The 17,671-nt window shown below is 37.1% G+C and overlaps 1 protein-coding gene across 4 annotated transcripts in view; it reads right to left on the reverse strand.

Annotated features, from left to right (window-relative positions):
- Positions 1–17,671, reverse strand: part of CSMD1 (CUB and Sushi multiple domains 1) — a 1,077,494-nt gene that overhangs the window by 744,410 nt on the left and 315,413 nt on the right. For all 4 annotated transcript variants that reach the window (XM_051778075.1, XM_051778073.1, XM_051778072.1 and 1 more), the window contains one exon: positions 2,004–2,116. In XM_051778075.1, coding sequence (XP_051634035.1) covers positions 2,004–2,116 — 113 coding nt within the window. The remainder of the gene's footprint in view (positions 1–2,003; positions 2,117–17,671) is intronic.

Here is a 17,671-nt window from a genome sequence, read left to right on the forward strand (position 1 = left end):
AATTTTTCGAGAGCTGGATGTCATATTTTGAAGTCGATTTAAAGTTCATTGAAAATGCCAGGTTTACAGCCCTAAATCTGAAAGGGGGCAGTGTTGTTTAACCAGGGAGTGGTGCTCTCTGTCAATGTTAATTACAGCTCTTCCTGCTGGGGTTTTTACAAGAAAGTAGGCCAGCAGGAAGTGTCATTATATTACAGCCTGTGGCTCTGTGCATGTGTTCCTAAGCTGACAGTCAAGAGACGTCCTTTAGCCTTTTTCACTGCCTTTTTCAATATGAAAAACAAACTGCTCAGAATGCATAAAAGGATGAAATATGTTATTGCATACATCTGCTAGAAGAGAGCGATACAGGTACATAGAAAGCAACTTCCTGCTGAGGGAACAAAACCAGTTCCTGGTGTGTTCATGATTTCTGATGTTCTTTTTCAACTTACCTAATAAAGCCTATAAAGACTATTAAAATGAAATTTTCTATCTTTCTGCATAGCCCTTATTTGAGTTAAAAAAAAAGACTGATAAGCTGATTTACCAGGTGTCCCCCCAGGAACTCTGGGGGACAGAGGAAGGGAGGAATAGCTACCGCAGAGAGACATACTGTGAGGTACTGATACCCAACAGAAAAAGCTCAAAACAAAAAAGTTTGTTAGTCATGACACCTCCTATGCCTCTGTCTTTCACACTTAGGTAACCACCTCAATATGGATATTAAATTCCAAAGATACTTTAAAAAATGCTATAATTTCAAAACATTTATCAGATATGAAAGAAAGATATGCATCAATATGGAGTGGACTTCAGCACTGTCAAAAAGGGAGATAAAGTTTCAAGGGTCTGTGAGGAGCTTCAGGAGAAACATGATCAAAAATTCACCAAGCATTTGAAGCAACCTGTGGTCTCTAAGTTACTGTGACTTTCCTTAGAGTGGTGACCAATGTAATAGATTTACAAACTTGTAAATGCTATTCCTAATAAATAGCTACAATCAAACCATGCTACCTTATAGATTCAGTTCCACATCAACTGCATAAATAAAAGTATTTCAGGCACTTAAATTATTGTAGGCAACTTTTTCAGAATAAACACTTTCAACCTAGGATTATATCTATGAAACCATAAACAAAAAGACTTGGTATTTTGGAAGTAATCTGAAACTGAGCCTTCCACAACTTTTAGTACTTAAAGCCCTGCACTTTCTGTGAATAAAAAAAGACTACTAAAAAAACCCAAAGACACAAAAATTCAAAACACCACTACATACTCGGTTTGAAAGAAATCCTGCAGTAATATTCTGAAGACCCTCATTATCCAACAAGCAACTGACTTAATAACTGTATCCGTTGACTTTGCCAAAGGTTGCAGATCTCTTAAAACCATTTCTTAATACTTCGAGCTGTACAAAAAGCATCAGCCCAGTTTAATGAGCTTAGTTCTTAGTAGACACAAGAACACATGAAATGCTTGGCCTGATTCTTACCAAGAACTGAGTCATCACTGCAGTCTAACACCTTCCACAAAGTAAGATTCAACTGATTTTTTAAATTTTGTTTATATATACTTATATTTTTGTTGTTGTCTTCTAATTTTTCACAAGGAGATTAGTGATTAATTTTCAAGACCAGTTAGCATCTATTTCTTTTCTCATTTTTATCATTATACCCCTGAAGTTAGGCATTGCCTAAAGAAGTTGTCAAAAGAAATAATTTGGGAAATAATAAGAGAACTATTTAAATGTAGTCATCTCTGAATCCAGCTTTGGAAGCCTGACAAATTTAATTAGGAATTACAGCAGAAATTGAAGTATCAGAGTAAATGAAATTTAAAAATCAAGATTATGGCACTTATATTGTAAAATTTAAGTGTGCTATGAAAAAAAAAAACAACCACCCCAAAGTAATACAATATCCACTGATTATTGAAATCCCAAACAAAATTGAAACATCTCACTTCAACATTAACAATGTGTATCAAGTAGAATGAAGACCTGGTAGGAAAAGTGTTCTTACCTTCATAGATAGCTTTGAAGCCTTGAGCACTGACAGCAAAATCTGTGGTGAAACAGAGGGTGAGGATAGATCCTGTGCTCACAATAGGTGATGGAAGCTGAAATCCAGATAACCTGTGCAATAACAAGGCACAAATTACTATAACTTTTAAAAATAAAGCAATCAGTATGTACAATGAGCATTATGATAAACATCATGTTTCTACATTTGAACTGCTAATGCATTTCACTCTTTACTCTGATGCACCTCTAAACATTCACTGCAAAATTTCAAACATGTCCTTGAGCTTTTTAACGCTCCTATGTTAACACATCTATACACTCTCCAACAGAGAACACTGAAAGAAAGATCTGTTTGTGCCTACTGGGGAAAAAAAATTATTAGGATTAATTTTATGATGAAGACAGGTAAATTTAGGACACCCAGAAGTAGATACCCAGACCTTGACTCACAAAGATACCTTGTACAATTTGACACAGCTTAGACTATCCTGTCTATCCTCCAGGTGCTGCTTTAGAAAAACCATTGAGCTTATACATTCAATGTGATAAACATTAACTGACTGGAAAACAAACAAACAAATAAAACCACCACACTTCCATTTAAGAGCTTCAGAAAAACTACCTTATATTTCCCATCTTATTAGCAATCTTACTTTTATACACAAAACAGAATTTTGGATAAGTTATAACTACAGTATTGATTATACAATTTCCCCATATTTTAATTAATTTTGAGGATAAAATGGATTGAAGCAAAGAGTTTAGATCCTTTACTGAAACATCACTAAACACAGTTTGTTAGCCCTGGCTGATACTACTGAGATGTTGAGGTTTTTTAAATAATTAATTTTTCATGAGTAAGATGTAAGACACCATTACTATCTCAAAACTATACTGGTAGCCTACATCACTAGTTAATTTCTGTATTTTGCAATAGGAATATGTTATTGAGTATGCATAGGACAACCCCCACAGAAAATCAGCTTTTGCTCAAATTTCAGCCTGAAAGAGCTTCTTGGACATTGAAACAGATCACAAAACTCCCCAAATAAATAAACACAAAAACCCCACCAAAAATGCTTTGATTTTTTTTTTTCTTAATTTGGATGGATAACACAATCCATGCCTTTAAAAAAAAATCTTGCCCTTGAAATTTATTGTATGATTTAGCTATAGATCATTAGTTGGCATCTGTAAGTAACTGTAAACAACATACAAGTACAACAGTGTCACTGAACTAGACCTTCTTTGCAAAATTAGGTTTGTTTGAGACCACTTTCATATATAAAAAACACATTAGAGGAACTCCATGCTTAAATTACACCAGTCAGGTGGTTCCCCACCTCCTTCCAATTTTGAGCTTTGGCAAACAAATAGATGAGTCAGAGATCAAAGTGAGGAGAGCTTTAAATACAGATGAAGCCATACAGTCAAGGCAACACAAGTCAGCAAAAAGCTTTCTGCAATTTCTTCCTTTCTTTTTAAACAACCTTGTCTCCCATGTGATAATTAGCTGTTTGCTCTAATCTTTTTACCTTCTGTGTGCTTGTCAGCCTAATACTCCTATTCTTTTCCACCTCATTTCCTCCAATTCCAGAAATAACCAGGTTGATTTTCCCCTCAGTCTTCAAACTCCAGAACTATTATAAGGCTTGCCACATCCTATGTTCAGACACTTGTATGTTCTCTCACCTTCACTAGACATTGCAGTTTTTAGGGAAATGTGCCTCTTGTTCCATTTAATAACATAGAGTAGTTATCACTTCTGCCCTACATCTGGAGTGTACTGTAAGACAGTTCATTATTAATTTAGGATATGCATTTTCTGATCTTACTTACATGTCTCTTCCTTGAGAAGAGATTCAAAGAGTTCTTGTTTTAAGGGGTGGTTGTTTTGGGATTTATTTTTTTTTATAGCATTACAGTATTTCCAGGATCTAACATTTCTTGCTAAAATACAGGAAACTAGCATGCACTGTAGGGGAAGGAAAGAAAATCAGCTTGAGACACAGACAGAAGCAGCTAGCTTCAACACTTCATATTACATAAGAGACCTAAAAAAGACTCCACAATAAAAAGACAAAAAAAGTTTTATCAGAACTACAAAGCTTTAGCTACCTCATTCCTGATCAGTGTTTTCTCCACTTGGTTTAGATTTGGTTCGTATAAATTAACTTATCTCAACAGTGACTGGACATCCTGAGTTCTTGTTATGACTTCTAGAAAAACATGTTTTGATTTTGTAATAATAGGTATCACTCCTACAATACAGATTCTTAGGCTACCAAGTAAAATAGTTTCTATAGCATCCTCCTTGAAATACTACAAGATCATTCTTTAGGTTGACACTGCAATTCACATTAAAGGAAGACAAATATATTCTTTTATATCTTAAGTCAGTGAACTTAAAGGTTCTGCAGACATAAGAAAAGACAAGTATGTGGGGAAATTTCAAGTGTGTCAACCTGAAGTGTATTTTATCAAGGTCTTTATACTGCAGTAATACAAAAAAAGCTTATGGAAAAGTCTTGAATAGAAAAAAAATCCGTATTTCAGTCATTCATCAGACTACCTAGGTGCCTCTACAGTAGCCTTGTTGCCTGAAATATTTCTGAAAGCATCTTTTTATAGTATTCTGATAAATTCAGTGAGATCCAGTGCCATAAAATTGAGTGCAAACAAAACCTAGACGGCAGATGAAAATCTATCATGTTATCCTACAGACATTTCCAGAATTAAAACACTGCTAAACCTACTAAGTCATTTTCAACACATACACACACTCCCCCAAACACATGTTTTTGCTAAGCGGTTATAGCTCATGAATCATAATGTGTTTTGTACACTTACTTCATCATACAGAAAAATCATGCACCTTCATATGCTGCTTTACTGTGAAAATGCATCTTGGTAATTAATGTGCAGGCCTTTACTGCAACCAGAAAGGGAACTGTTTAGACAGACAAGTGTGTGTGCTAAAAAGCAGAATCATTTCAAGTCCCTGTGCTAATAAAATTGTCATTTGATAAACTTGCACTTCTTCATACAGAGTATATGGTGATACTTTAAGCTTAAAATATTGCTGCTTCCTTAACTTTCAGCAGCATTAATCTGCACAAAACGCACACGCTAAAATACTTTTAAAGCACAGATGGAATATATTTGGCTTGTCTGTACAGAAGAAACAGAACTTGTAATAGAAAACACAGTGGTACATTAGTACTGAGTTTATACTCTATTTGAGGGGAAAAAAACAAAACCGAATCACCACATATTTCATTCTCTTCATTGTAATTTCACAGATCAGCCATTTCTACTGATAAGGTCTATAAATACACAAGGCTTTTTTTCAATAGCATAGTAATAGATCCATCTAGCTCCACTGAGGATTTCTCCACTCTCTACTTGTGAGAGCACATTGTCAGCCTTCCGAGTACTAAACAGTGTGACAAGAGCTGTAGGGGGTTGGAAATATTGTTAGGAGTCTGTTGCAAATGATGCATAAGAGGCTGAAGGAATAGATTTCTTGAGTCCTTAAAAGATGGTAAGTTACCTTTAAAGGGTAGAGATTACTGTTACCTTCAGCTACCGATTGGAGTGACACATAAAAAAATTCTGGCTTCTTCTAAGTGCAAAGAGGATGGAAAGCAACAGATAAGGTGAAATATAAGAAACACACCTTTGTATTAGAAAAACTCACTACCATGATGGTGGTGATATATTCGAACTGGTGCCCAGGGCAGACCTGGTATCTTCATCCTTGGTGACAGTAGAAACTCAATAATGCCCTGAACAGTAAGATCTATCTTCAGATTTGGCTCCAATGCCAGCAGGTAGTAAGATTAAATAACCCTCCTAAACCAAGTTATTCAATAAATCCATGGCCAATAAGGATGGCATGGGCACAGTCCCCATCACAAGCAGCTACCATAAGAAAAGCAAGAACACTCTGCAGTTTCCAAAGAAATAGAGAAATATAATCAGATCAACCTAAGAATAAGTTTTGCATAAGTTTATTAGGGATTGTACCTTTAGTGAATGTAGGTGTAGTTATGAATATTTACAAAGTCCTAACTGCTCACAAAAAGTCTGATAGGCCTACAATCTTATCTTTGTAGGGCTTTTGAAGACAACCTTGACACAGGAAGCTTTGCTCCTCTCCCTTACAATGAGAACATTCATGTTCCCAGAGTCACTAGATTTTATTTTTTTTAATAAATATTTTGCACTGCGTTCATGATCAAAGTAGTCAAATTAAGGTTTCCAAAGCAGCTCCATCAGAAACAGCTATCCAGCACAAAGAGCATCATATGATCAGACCCTTTAACAAGAGTATGTACCGATTTCACAATTGCCAAAAACAAATGGGCAGTTGAAAAGGAAAAATATAAACATTTTCACCGTTATATTAACTTGTTTATTTATTTCTACAGCTGCCTATAGTACAGTGATGTGTTCAGATTACCGCATGGCACAACATTTTTTCAAGTGTTAATGAATTTTCTTCTGAAATTTAAGGGCTAAAAAACCCTCAAAAATGTAGAGAGAAGGAGGACCCTGAATCCATGAGGTCTGATTTTTTTTTTGTTTTAAATCAGGCCCATGAAATCTACAAAGACACGTTATTAAAATTAGAAGGATAATGGGATCTGTTAAACGTGTTTACAGTTGTGTCTGATGTATACACACACTAACATTCTCAGAAGTAACTAGAGTCTTTTTGGCTAACACAAAACATTCTTGCCTGAAATTAGCTATCAGTTGTCTCTTGCAAAAACTATTAACCAAAGGGATCAATGTTATTAATAATGAGATAATTATAAGGCTAAGTTTCAATGAATTATCCTACAAGCAATTTTGGGCAAGCCATGCGTAAATTATAAAAATCTGAGATTTTTTTTTCCCTCTCTCAAAATCTGCATAAGGAAAAAACCTAACCTTTCTCCATTTTACCATGAAGGGATATAGGTCATTATCTGCTACAGGAAACATCAAAGAGCAGTCTGCCATCCATGTCATATCTTCTCAGGATTCACATACTGTTCTTAAAATTGTCATTTAATGTAGAGGAAATCCATAAGCTTTTTCTGTATCAAAATCATGTTAACATAGGAAAACACAGAGTTAGTTGCAGGTGATACCTCATCAGTTGCAGATCAGAAAGCAAGGCAAGCCAAAATGTACCCTGTAGGACTAAAGCTTTAGGCTATCTATTGTCGTTCTCTGGAAATACCTCACTGCATCACAGAAGCTGAATACTAAGTACAACTCACCAAAACTGTTCAAAATGTGGTATTTCACACTGGCCTTAGTGGGAAATTATTCTAAAATCAAACTGTCAGTAAAAAGCAAGTAAACCCCTTCTGTATTTCAGGCCCCTGATATCACCAACAGTGAGTGATATGTATAGGCTATTGGGCATCTGAAGAAAAAGTAATCAAGATATGTCTCTACGGATTTATTCTTGATTTTATTAATTTATCTATTATTGCCTTTTTGGTAGGTTGACCTTGGACATCAATCAGACCTCCATCTAGTCAGTCTCTCTGGCCCTCTTCAACTGGATGGGGGGAGGAAACAGCATGGAAATGCTCCTGGGTCAGGATAAAGACAGGGAGATCACTTACTAATTATTGTCAGGGGCCAAACAGACTTGTCCTGGGGAAAATTACTTTATTACCAATTAAAATCTGTTTGGACACTGAGAAACAAAGACAAATTAATCAAAACCCTTCCCCTACTCGCCTTTCTACCCAGGCTCAACTTCATTCCCCCATCCTCACCTTGTCCACCTCTCCCCTTAGATAGAGCAGGGGAACGGGGGCTGGGGTCCATCCACAGGTGCTCTACATCTCCTGCCTCTTTGCACTTTTACCCTGCTCCAGCGTGGGCTTTCCACAGGCTGTGGTTTCTTCAGGAAACATCCTCCACCTGCTCAATTGTAGCCTCTTCCATGAGTTGCAGGGGAACCTCTGCTCCAGTGCCTACAGTGCCTCCTCCCCCTTCTTCTCTCACCTTGGAGGTCTCACAGCTGTTTCTCTCATTTTTTGTTCTTTCTTTCTCTCTGTGGTATTTTCTCTTCTTTCTTACATGTACTTCCCTGAAGTGACCCCACCTTGGCTGTGGACTCAGCCACGCCCTGCAGTGGGTGGGTTGGAGCTGCCTGTGTCCAGCAAAGGGCAGCCCCAGACTCTCCTCACAGAGCACCCCTGCAGCCTCCGCTGCTGCTGGAGCCCTGGCACCTGCACCCAGTACAACCTTGATGATACGAACAGAGAGCACTTCAAAAGCATCATCTGTTGAAGTGCACCTCAATTTATGCATTAAAAAGTCAAATCATTAATATGTTATCTTAGTAATTAGCAATTAGAATCAGTTTAAACTACCTGAGTATCTAGATAGAAGAGGAGCTACAGCAGTAATTTACAAAAAGGTGGTAACTCCAGTTATTCAGCAGAAAACAGCAGCAGTGCTATGAGAGCAAACATGATTAGAGGACACATATCCACAACATGACCTTTTATGAAGTCACTTGTTGTCAGCAATGAGAAGAGTTACCCACAGGTTAAGACACCTCATCGTAGATTAAGCCAGGAGACCAGCACATCCATTCTGGCAAACCAGGCTTTTACCCACCACACATGGAACCATCGAAGTCTTTATCTTAATAATTTACACCCATTCTGTTGCTTAAAGGAAGTGAAGATTTAAAACCTGACTGAGATACTATCTCATACATAAAGGAATAAGAAAATACTATAAGATTAGTACAATAGCCATAATTTATAACTGATTTTCTATAAAAAGATATATATATATATGTAGTTTATATTTAATCCCACCACCCCTGGAGTCAACTTTTTTCTTTAAGTCACAGAAAAATGGAAGACATACAGAATAAATTGTTCAAGGTAAAGTTTTTCATTCAGAGGCTCTAATTTGGTGGGTTTTCTCAAGTTTAAGATAATACTGTTCCTTTAGAAAAAATGCACAAGAAACACTAAAACAGACAGAGCCCCAGTTCAAGAGCACTCCCAGTCCTCCACACAAGAGCTACCCTTTGCTTCCCTACCTCTCCATCATAAAGAATCACAGAATATGCCAAGTTGGAAGGGACCCACAAGGACCATCAAGTCCAACCCTTAGCTCTGCACAGAACCATCCCCAAGAGTCAAACCATGTGCCTGAGAGTATCATCCAAATGCTTCTTGAACTCTCTTAGGCTTGGTCTGTGACGATTTCTCTGGGAAGCCTGTTCCAGTGCCCTATCACCCTCTGGATGAAAAACCTCTTTCTAATATCCAACCTAAACCTCCCCTGACACAACTTCAGGTCTTTCTCTTGGATCTTGTCACTGGTCACAAGAGTGAAGAGATCAGTGGCTGCCCCTCCTCTTTCCCTCATGAAGAATCTGTAGAGTTTGATAAGGTCTTCCCTCAGTCTCCTCTTCTTCAGGCTGAACAGACGAAGTGACCTCAGCCACTCCTCATACAGCTTCCATTCCAGGCCCTTCACCGTCTTTGTTGCCTTTCTTTGGACACTCTCTTATAGCTTAATACTTATATTGCAGTGCCCAAAACCACACACAACACTCAAGGTGAGGCTGCCCCAGTACCTTCCAGGACACAGTTGGCACTCCTGGCTGCCAGGGCACTGCTGACTCATATTCAACTTGCCATCAACAAGAGCCCCCAGGTCCCTTTCAGTGGTAGTGCTTTCCAACATCTCATTTCTCAATCTGTATGAACATTCAGGGTCACCCCAAGACACACAACAGCACCTCCTCACAAGTGTTACTCAGCTTTCTTTCCTAAGAAAAATAAAACAAAGTAATGAAAAAAGGCCCTTAGCTCTTATATTTCTTACTCCAGAAATGCCAAGGCTTCTTCAGTGCTGCTCTCCAGGTCCTGACTCCTCAATCTCATGTTCTCTCAGGTTATAGACCCACAGCAATACCCCAGCACTTCTACCCCTGTTCTGTCTGTGCCTCCCCGCTCCCCAGGAAACTAACTGGAGCCCTCCCATGAGCTGGCCATAAAGCCTCTTACACCACCTGTCCCCACCTACACACCAGGAAGCTCCTCCAACCCTCTCAGCTGCTCCCTGGTCCATCAGGTGGTCAATAACTGATGGTGCTCTTCCCTCCTACTAACTAGAGGCTGTCCAAGTGTGCATACCTCATTAGAGGCACACTAGTACTCACTCACTATGAAAGAAGGCTCCTCTCTTACCTGGGTGTTCTTTCTTCTGCAATTTAGGATTTATTATCTCAAATGTATAATCGATTCTGAATAGGCAAGAAATAAACTTTTTTAATTCAAACCTTTCATATAGATAAATACATGTACATTTTTTCCATGGAATGGTCATGTAAAAATTTCCTGGTGTCTCCGGTGACTTTAGCTTAACTAAGAAATAATTGCAGGAATTATAAAATCAATATTTTCCTAGTAGGGGAAGGATGAAAGCAATAAAAGAAGGTTCCTTATGACCAAAACTCTTCAAGTTCAGTCACTAAGAAGAAGCTGCAAGCTAAATGCTTTTGATGTATTTGGCCTTCAGAAAAGCAGCTGGTTTCTCTAGTTGCCACTGAACAGCCACAGCAGCAAGGTTCACATCTGCTGCAGGAAGCCCTGATTTTGCAAAGCACTATCCTGTGACCACAGTTACTGTGAGCCCACAAGAGATCAGGAAAACATGAAACGAGTTGGCCAACACCAAACCAGTGCACAGCTGTGAGTGGGACCATAGACGTGGCAGGTTCCAGGACGGGGAGGTGGGCAAAGGCCTTCCAGGGGGTGCAGCTGCTGGCAAAGAGTGGGCAGCCAGCAGGCTCTGGCAGCTCCAGCATGGTGGGACCATGTGGCAGATGGGAGATAAAGCAATTCCCAGAGCACTGGGTGCCAGTGGATGGGCCTCGTTGGGTTGTTATTCATGCTGAGAAGAAGAGCACTTGCCTAATGGGAAATTGCAGCACTTCCCCACAGTCCCAGGCTCCAGCAGAGGAAAACAGCCAGTCCATGTCTGGCAGTCACTGAGACTCGTGACTACTGAACCAGTAGGCCACAGCACTGTGCTATGACTGTGCAGAAGTACCTTCTTTTCCTGGTAGAACTTATAATACGACATTTTTTCTTGCTATTTCTACCCATTGTACACAAAATGCAGTTACGGAAATGGTTTCATGTGCCTCTGTGCTAAATGGCATAGAAAGAAAACGTCAGCTACTATTCGATAAAACTGGACAAAAATAAAGCAGTTCTGTAAAGAGTGCCAAACCCCCAAAGTGATACCATAAATCATTATTACCAGAGGGGTAAAACCTGTGTTTTACCTTTAAAAGGAGTAAGTTATTTCACGTACTATAAAGCTAATGACTTTTTGTGCTTAAGAAAAAGCAGATGAAACATTATGTAAGGTCATATATTCCAGGTTAATTATTCTATGAACAGACTATAATCAGAAATTGAGTCAGGAAAACAAAGATCTCTCAGTGATTTTGTCAACCATGTCTTGTCAAACAGTTTAAGATATAATCTTAGAAAACATTTGCATTAGTTATTTTAAGTTTCATTGTATGGCTTATGTCTGTTACTCTCATGTATGGATGTCACATCAAGTTCAGTCATCTTTTTGGTAGGTCTGTCTCATTAACCCACACAGTGTATATAGTGATCTATTATTTTACATAACTTCAGTTGTGAAGCTAGCTTGCATTTCCTATGTCAGAAGGCTTTAGAGAGAGATCCACATCAGGTTGGGAACAAAATTACAATAACAAACAGTTGTTTCAACTTCAAAATAAATGAGGATGAATTTTATTTGAAACTTTGTTTTATGAATCCGTTATACATCATCCACAGTGCTGTAGATGATATTTGTGCTCCCACTTCTGAGTTGTTCGGGAATGAAAAATGTGCAGAACTCTTCATTTGGGGGCAAAAAGACCCCAAATAAACCACAAACTGAAACTCCCAAACCCTTAAAACCCTATCAAAGAAAAACAAATAGTATTTTATGCTCTACTTAATGGAATTTAGAGAGGGAAAAAGTCTGTGAAGAGGACGCTTTTTCTCTTCGCAGGTCAGCCATTAATAACTGAAAAATCGCCCACATTTCCACCTCTCTAGCTTTTATAGGCTCACTTTGTATTACAGTATCAAGACACTTCCACAAAAACCAGTGAAACTAAGTCAGTGTAAATGGAATGATAACAAGTGGCTTAGAAGCACTGCAACACACAAAAACTGCCTGAAGGGGGAAAATCTATCAATTTCTGAAACTTTCTTTTAATATTTTTACCAATTGGATAACAGCTTAAAAAAAAATTTACTCTAACCTTTTTGGTAGCACCACTTTAAGCAAAGGCCTCAAGGCAAAAGAAGATATGCTAGCAAATATTTAAACAGACCTGATTTTGGTACAAACAACATGTTTGTCCTTTGCAGCAACAGAGAGGTATCTAAAAAACTAAGTTATTGTCCAGATATGAGTGTATTTAACAAACAGTTTACATAGGGTTCAATGCTCCTTCTGTAAGGAAGACTAAATATTTATGCCCAGAACTTTATTCTTTAAATGTGGGAAGCTGCAAATATGGCCTATGACACACAGCAAAATTTTGAATACCAACATGGCTTTACAAGTTTCCATTATCTGTTTTGCACAGGCTAGACAGTCTAGCTTCTTTTATTGCTCAGTTCAAAATACATACTAACATAATAATGACTGAACTAATTCCTTTTAGGGAACTGTGATCTGACTGTTCTTCATATGTTATTGAGAGATATACCCTCTTGGATTAATTAAATAAAATAGTACATCTAATTAAAATATTAAATTAAATATTGTATTCTAGCATTTTCCACTAATTATTGTTCAACTTTTCTTACAAGAAATTTTTCCACATGTTGCTGATCAGATTTAAAAAAAAAAAAAAAGGAAAGAAAAAGTAATACAAAGTTAAAAACAACCAAAGTTTAAAAAAAAACACATTTTTTTATATCTCTCTTTTCACAAGCCAGACTTTGATGCTGGCTTTTATATAGTTTTTCAAGTTTTGAGCTTGATTTTACTTACTTAAATTTATGTTCTCAGTAAATTAATCGGCTCCAAAATAATAGAAGTTAGACACCTTAACTTTTCCATATCTTAGATTCCCATTTGCAAAGTAAAGATAAAATTACAAACAAATATTTCCTTCGAATTCACAGGGAGGGAACATCTGTCCTTTGAGGAAAGGCTGAGAAAGTTGGAGTTGTTCATTCTGCAGAAGAAAAGGCTCTGGGGAGACCTTACTGTGGCCTTTCAGCACTTGAAAGGGGCTTATTAGAAAGCTGTGGACATACTTTCTAGTAAGGCCTGTTGCAAGGGGTAAATGGTTTTAAACTAAAAGAGGATAGATTTAGAATAGATATAAGGAAGAAATTTTTATTCTGAGTATGTTGAAACTGTAACAGGTTGCCCAGGGAGGTGATGCCCCATCCCTGGAAACACTGAGGCTCTGAGAAACCTGACTGAGTTGAAGATGTTCCTGCTCATTGCAGGGGGGATTGGATTAGATGACCTTTAAAGGTCCCTCCAACCCAAACTATTCTATAATTCTATTATTCTATGAATTCAAGTACATTACAAATTGTAGACAGATTCAGAGTCAGGGGAATAGGATGGATTTTTTTAAGTATGTCAGATCAAAAGTAAGTTCAAATAATGTGGAACTGTCTTATTTTGAGCAATCCATTTTGGCAAATGAAACTTTGGGGATCTCCAGTTTGTTTGGAATTTGACTGGAAGTGTTTGTTAGAGCTGTAAGACAAAAAACTGTGCTTAAGGAAGAATAACCTTTGTTTTTGGACCAATCAAGTGACACCTTTCCTTTGTCTTCTGTGTATTTCCAAACTATGTACCTGTTCAGCTTAAAAAGTCTTCTCAGTGTTATTATATGTTATACATAGTATAAATATATCTCTACAACACTTTTCTCTTGATAAAATACTGTATCCTGTTTCAGAACTGAAGAAAGGATTTTCCTTCACTGTCACCTCATTATGACTTTGCTTTTTTTTTTCCCCTGAAGTTAATTGTTCTTACAACTCTATTTTAAAGGGCCCAGGCTTTAACAGTTTTAGACTATCTGCACAAAGCTCACTATATTAACTTTCTGCTCCTATGTTTTTACTCCCAAGAGCTATGACATTCTTCTTTTCTATGCAAACCTTTGAAGTCTGTCTATTATTTCTACCCATCATACTCAAAGTTTAGTACAGTATGTATCATTTATTACTTGAATACCTCCTGTCAAAATTGCTGCTTGGCTTGTTTGTCCTTTATAAGAAAGAAATCTAGTGGGTATTTCAGTGAGTCATAAAGTTCGTTTTATCTAAATTTAACTTTTAAAAAAGTCTTTTGAAGATAACTAGTTTTGATGGTTTCAAGTGGCACTTAAAAGAAGTGGCTGCTGCTACTAATATGAAATAATGATCAATTCTGGAAATGTTTGAGAATTATGTGACTGCTTCGGGCTAACTCTACACTTATTGTATTAAGCATCACATACTCATATATTTCTTCATTATGTCACTTGTCATCTCCTTTGTACAAATTTTGGGGTATTCAATATCTTCTGGAAGATAAGTCATCTGTGTAGTTCAGTGCTTAAATTTAAACATTATTCCTATGTAGAGCATGAGGAGGTTGTAAAAGAAAAGCACTGCATGTACAAGAATATCTGACATAGGCAATCAAGACACACAGACATGGATTTTCACAAGTGGATCCATTTACAGTGAAGACAGGTAGGACTGGAGGGAAAAGCAGTGCTGCAGCTTCTTTCTTATCCTATAATAAGTATCACATAGCATGACAAAAATCCATAATCCTTAAGAAGGCTTAGTATGTACCTATAAAATCTGGCATTTGTTGTTAGTATATGCTGAAGCTCTTAATTTTGTTTCTTTGCTTACTTTTTTACCCATGCTAACAATATTTAACTATCACATTTTTTATATCTTTATTTTGCCACACTAGCATTTGCCATTGTATTCCTTTGGTATATCAGTTAATGAATCTTAGAGTGCAATGACTTTTATAACCAGAATTTTTGTCTTAACTTTTAGAGCAAAAATCATTGTGTCAAAATGTCAGCTTATCATTTTCAGAATATCCCTTCCTCATACATATTCTCTTGCAGTATATGGTATAGTTTATTGTAGAATTCCTATTTTGATCCACCTTGAGTTGCTAGTGTGCATACAGATTTTAATGATTACTCTCAAAATGTCCTCTCTATGGTTCAATCTTATCATTGTGCCCTCTAATCAGTAGATCTTTAATAAATTCAGAAGTAATTAAGCAGAACAATCTCCTGTTAAATTTCATGGTGAACAAATTTTGTAGCTTCAGCCTGAAATATCGCATTCCAGAATCAAGCTGCAAATATGTCTTAATTGAGAGATATTTCATCTATCTGATCATTTTCTGTGCTTATATTTTAAGTCACCTCGGTAGAGGTCCTAGGATGCATAATTTGATGCTTGGTCTCCTCCTATCAGAACATTTTATCTTGTTCTCCTGTCCTTTAATCCTTACATGTATAATATATCATTTCAGGCCTTACGATCATCATTGAGATTATCTATAGTAATATCATTTTTAGTTTGGAACAAATTGTTTCTTATGGATGACTTGCCCTAACAACTGTGTTTAGGTGAGTCATATTCTGTTAGTTTAAAATGTTCTCATTCTAAGTGCTTCTTCCAAAGAAATGATGTATGCAAAGCCTTTTTTTGTGTTCATACTTTCAATTTCAGCAAACTTTCTCCCAAAATTTTATCCTAATATTTATGCATTAGCCCCAAGCAATGGATATTTTGTAGTTACCCAAAGCAAGGTACATTAGGCAAATTCTGCCATTAAATGTATACGATTTCTACAGGAAAGTGACAGTGCTCTTCATTATCTGTTAAGACTATAGACAGATGGTCTAGTGAGAGCTGCCTGAAGCTGCCCTTATCTGTGTCCAGGTATCCAAGATCCTGCATCATCTGGACACATGTGAATATCTGAACACAGGTAATAGTTTTAGTTCTGTTTACCTTTAACATAGTATTTGACACCACCAGCACACTCAGGTGGTCTGCAGCATTCTGTTATCTGTTTCTACAGGCACCCTACAGGCTGCACAGAAGTACCAACAAGAAGAGAGAGAGTGGGCAGATACAATGTTCCTTAATATGGAGGAAGTCAATGATCAAAAAACTGCTATTGCAGGAAAACCTTTTAATTTTCTATTTTCCATCTTAACCCATTCAGAACCTGACTCTTATTGTCAATTTTTCTCATTAATTTGAATAGGAGTTTTAGTTGAACACATTGCTTAGAATGTATTTTTATTTTGTGTGTCTTTTTATTGTCACTGGTTCATATTTATGTTGAACAGTTTGTAGTCGTTATCTTTTTCTCATGAAAGCACTGATTTCTTCAAATTGTTATTTTAATGGAATAAGATGGCTTTGGTGAGATAGCTTCCCAGGTCTCTGATGACCTTCATGGCTAGAGAAAGGTTTTAAGATCATACCCTTGCAGAAGATTTCACATGCCTATGGAACAGGCGTGCCATGGGCTACAGTAGTACTTATATAGTCCCCTGACAAGGTGGTAATATGGGATTACCTGCCTCTCCAAGTAGTGGGTGGTAGAGAAACAAGTAAAGATATATGAAATAGCTCAGAAACAGTAACTAATATTCAGATGGATGACAGAACAAAAAAGCAAGAGAACCACTGAGACCAAAGTAATAATGAGTTTTAGGGGAGCCATCTATGCAACTATGCAAAACATAAGATGCAAGTGAATGCTGATTGTTCAAAAGAGATGAGGAGGAAAGAAGCTGTGAATAGGAATGTCATGTTTTATGGGAAAAGAAGGTAGCCTTAGTTAACACTGAGAATTTTACTGATCTGATCATGATTCTCAGGAAAGACATTATAGGAAACATTAGTAGAATCTACTGAATACAAAACCAGATGAAAGGAATCCATTTTTGATTGATTTTTTTTTTATTTCCATTCTATGTACCAGATTCAATTAAGCTGCATATAGCAAATGAAGGAGTAAACCTGTCTCCAGAATTCAACTCCTGTGTTGAATGATTGTCTAAACCAGCCTGTTTCTCTAATGCCTGTATGAATGCAGCCTAGACAGATTAACTTCCACGACTGAAGTTTATCTTTTTTAAATAGACAGCACAAAAAAGGCTGCCTGGACTGAGAGATGAGGTGGGGGTGTTAAAGGTAAGGAAGAAAACTGTGTAAGATTAATGGCAATTCCCTCTGCCAGTGAAATAGAATAAAAAAGCAAATGCCAATTGAGAAGATGGAACGCAAACCACCTATGAATGCTGCCTTTCTTGTCATTACTGTTAAAAAAACCATCATGGTTTACAGAAGTAAGGCTTGCTCAGAGGTCCATTGTCAATGTGAATACAGAGTCCCTGTTTCAAAAACTAAAAAAAAATCAGAGCTGAAGTTGCAAATGCAAATTAATACAGAAAGAAAAAGCAAAAGAGGAAAGGCAGAGACACTTAGTGAAGTCTCACTTAAAAAATAGGAAAAAAAAGAAGAAAATAACAACTGGAAGAAGAGCTATTTGTTCTCTCTCATCATACTT

This window comes from Manacus candei, unplaced genomic scaffold (assembly GCF_025592945.1).
Source record: "Manacus candei isolate 608988 ecotype Guabito, Panama unplaced genomic scaffold, ASM2559294v1 h1tg000011l, whole genome shotgun sequence".
NCBI classification, from domain to species: domain Eukaryota; kingdom Metazoa; phylum Chordata; class Aves; order Passeriformes; family Pipridae; genus Manacus; species Manacus candei.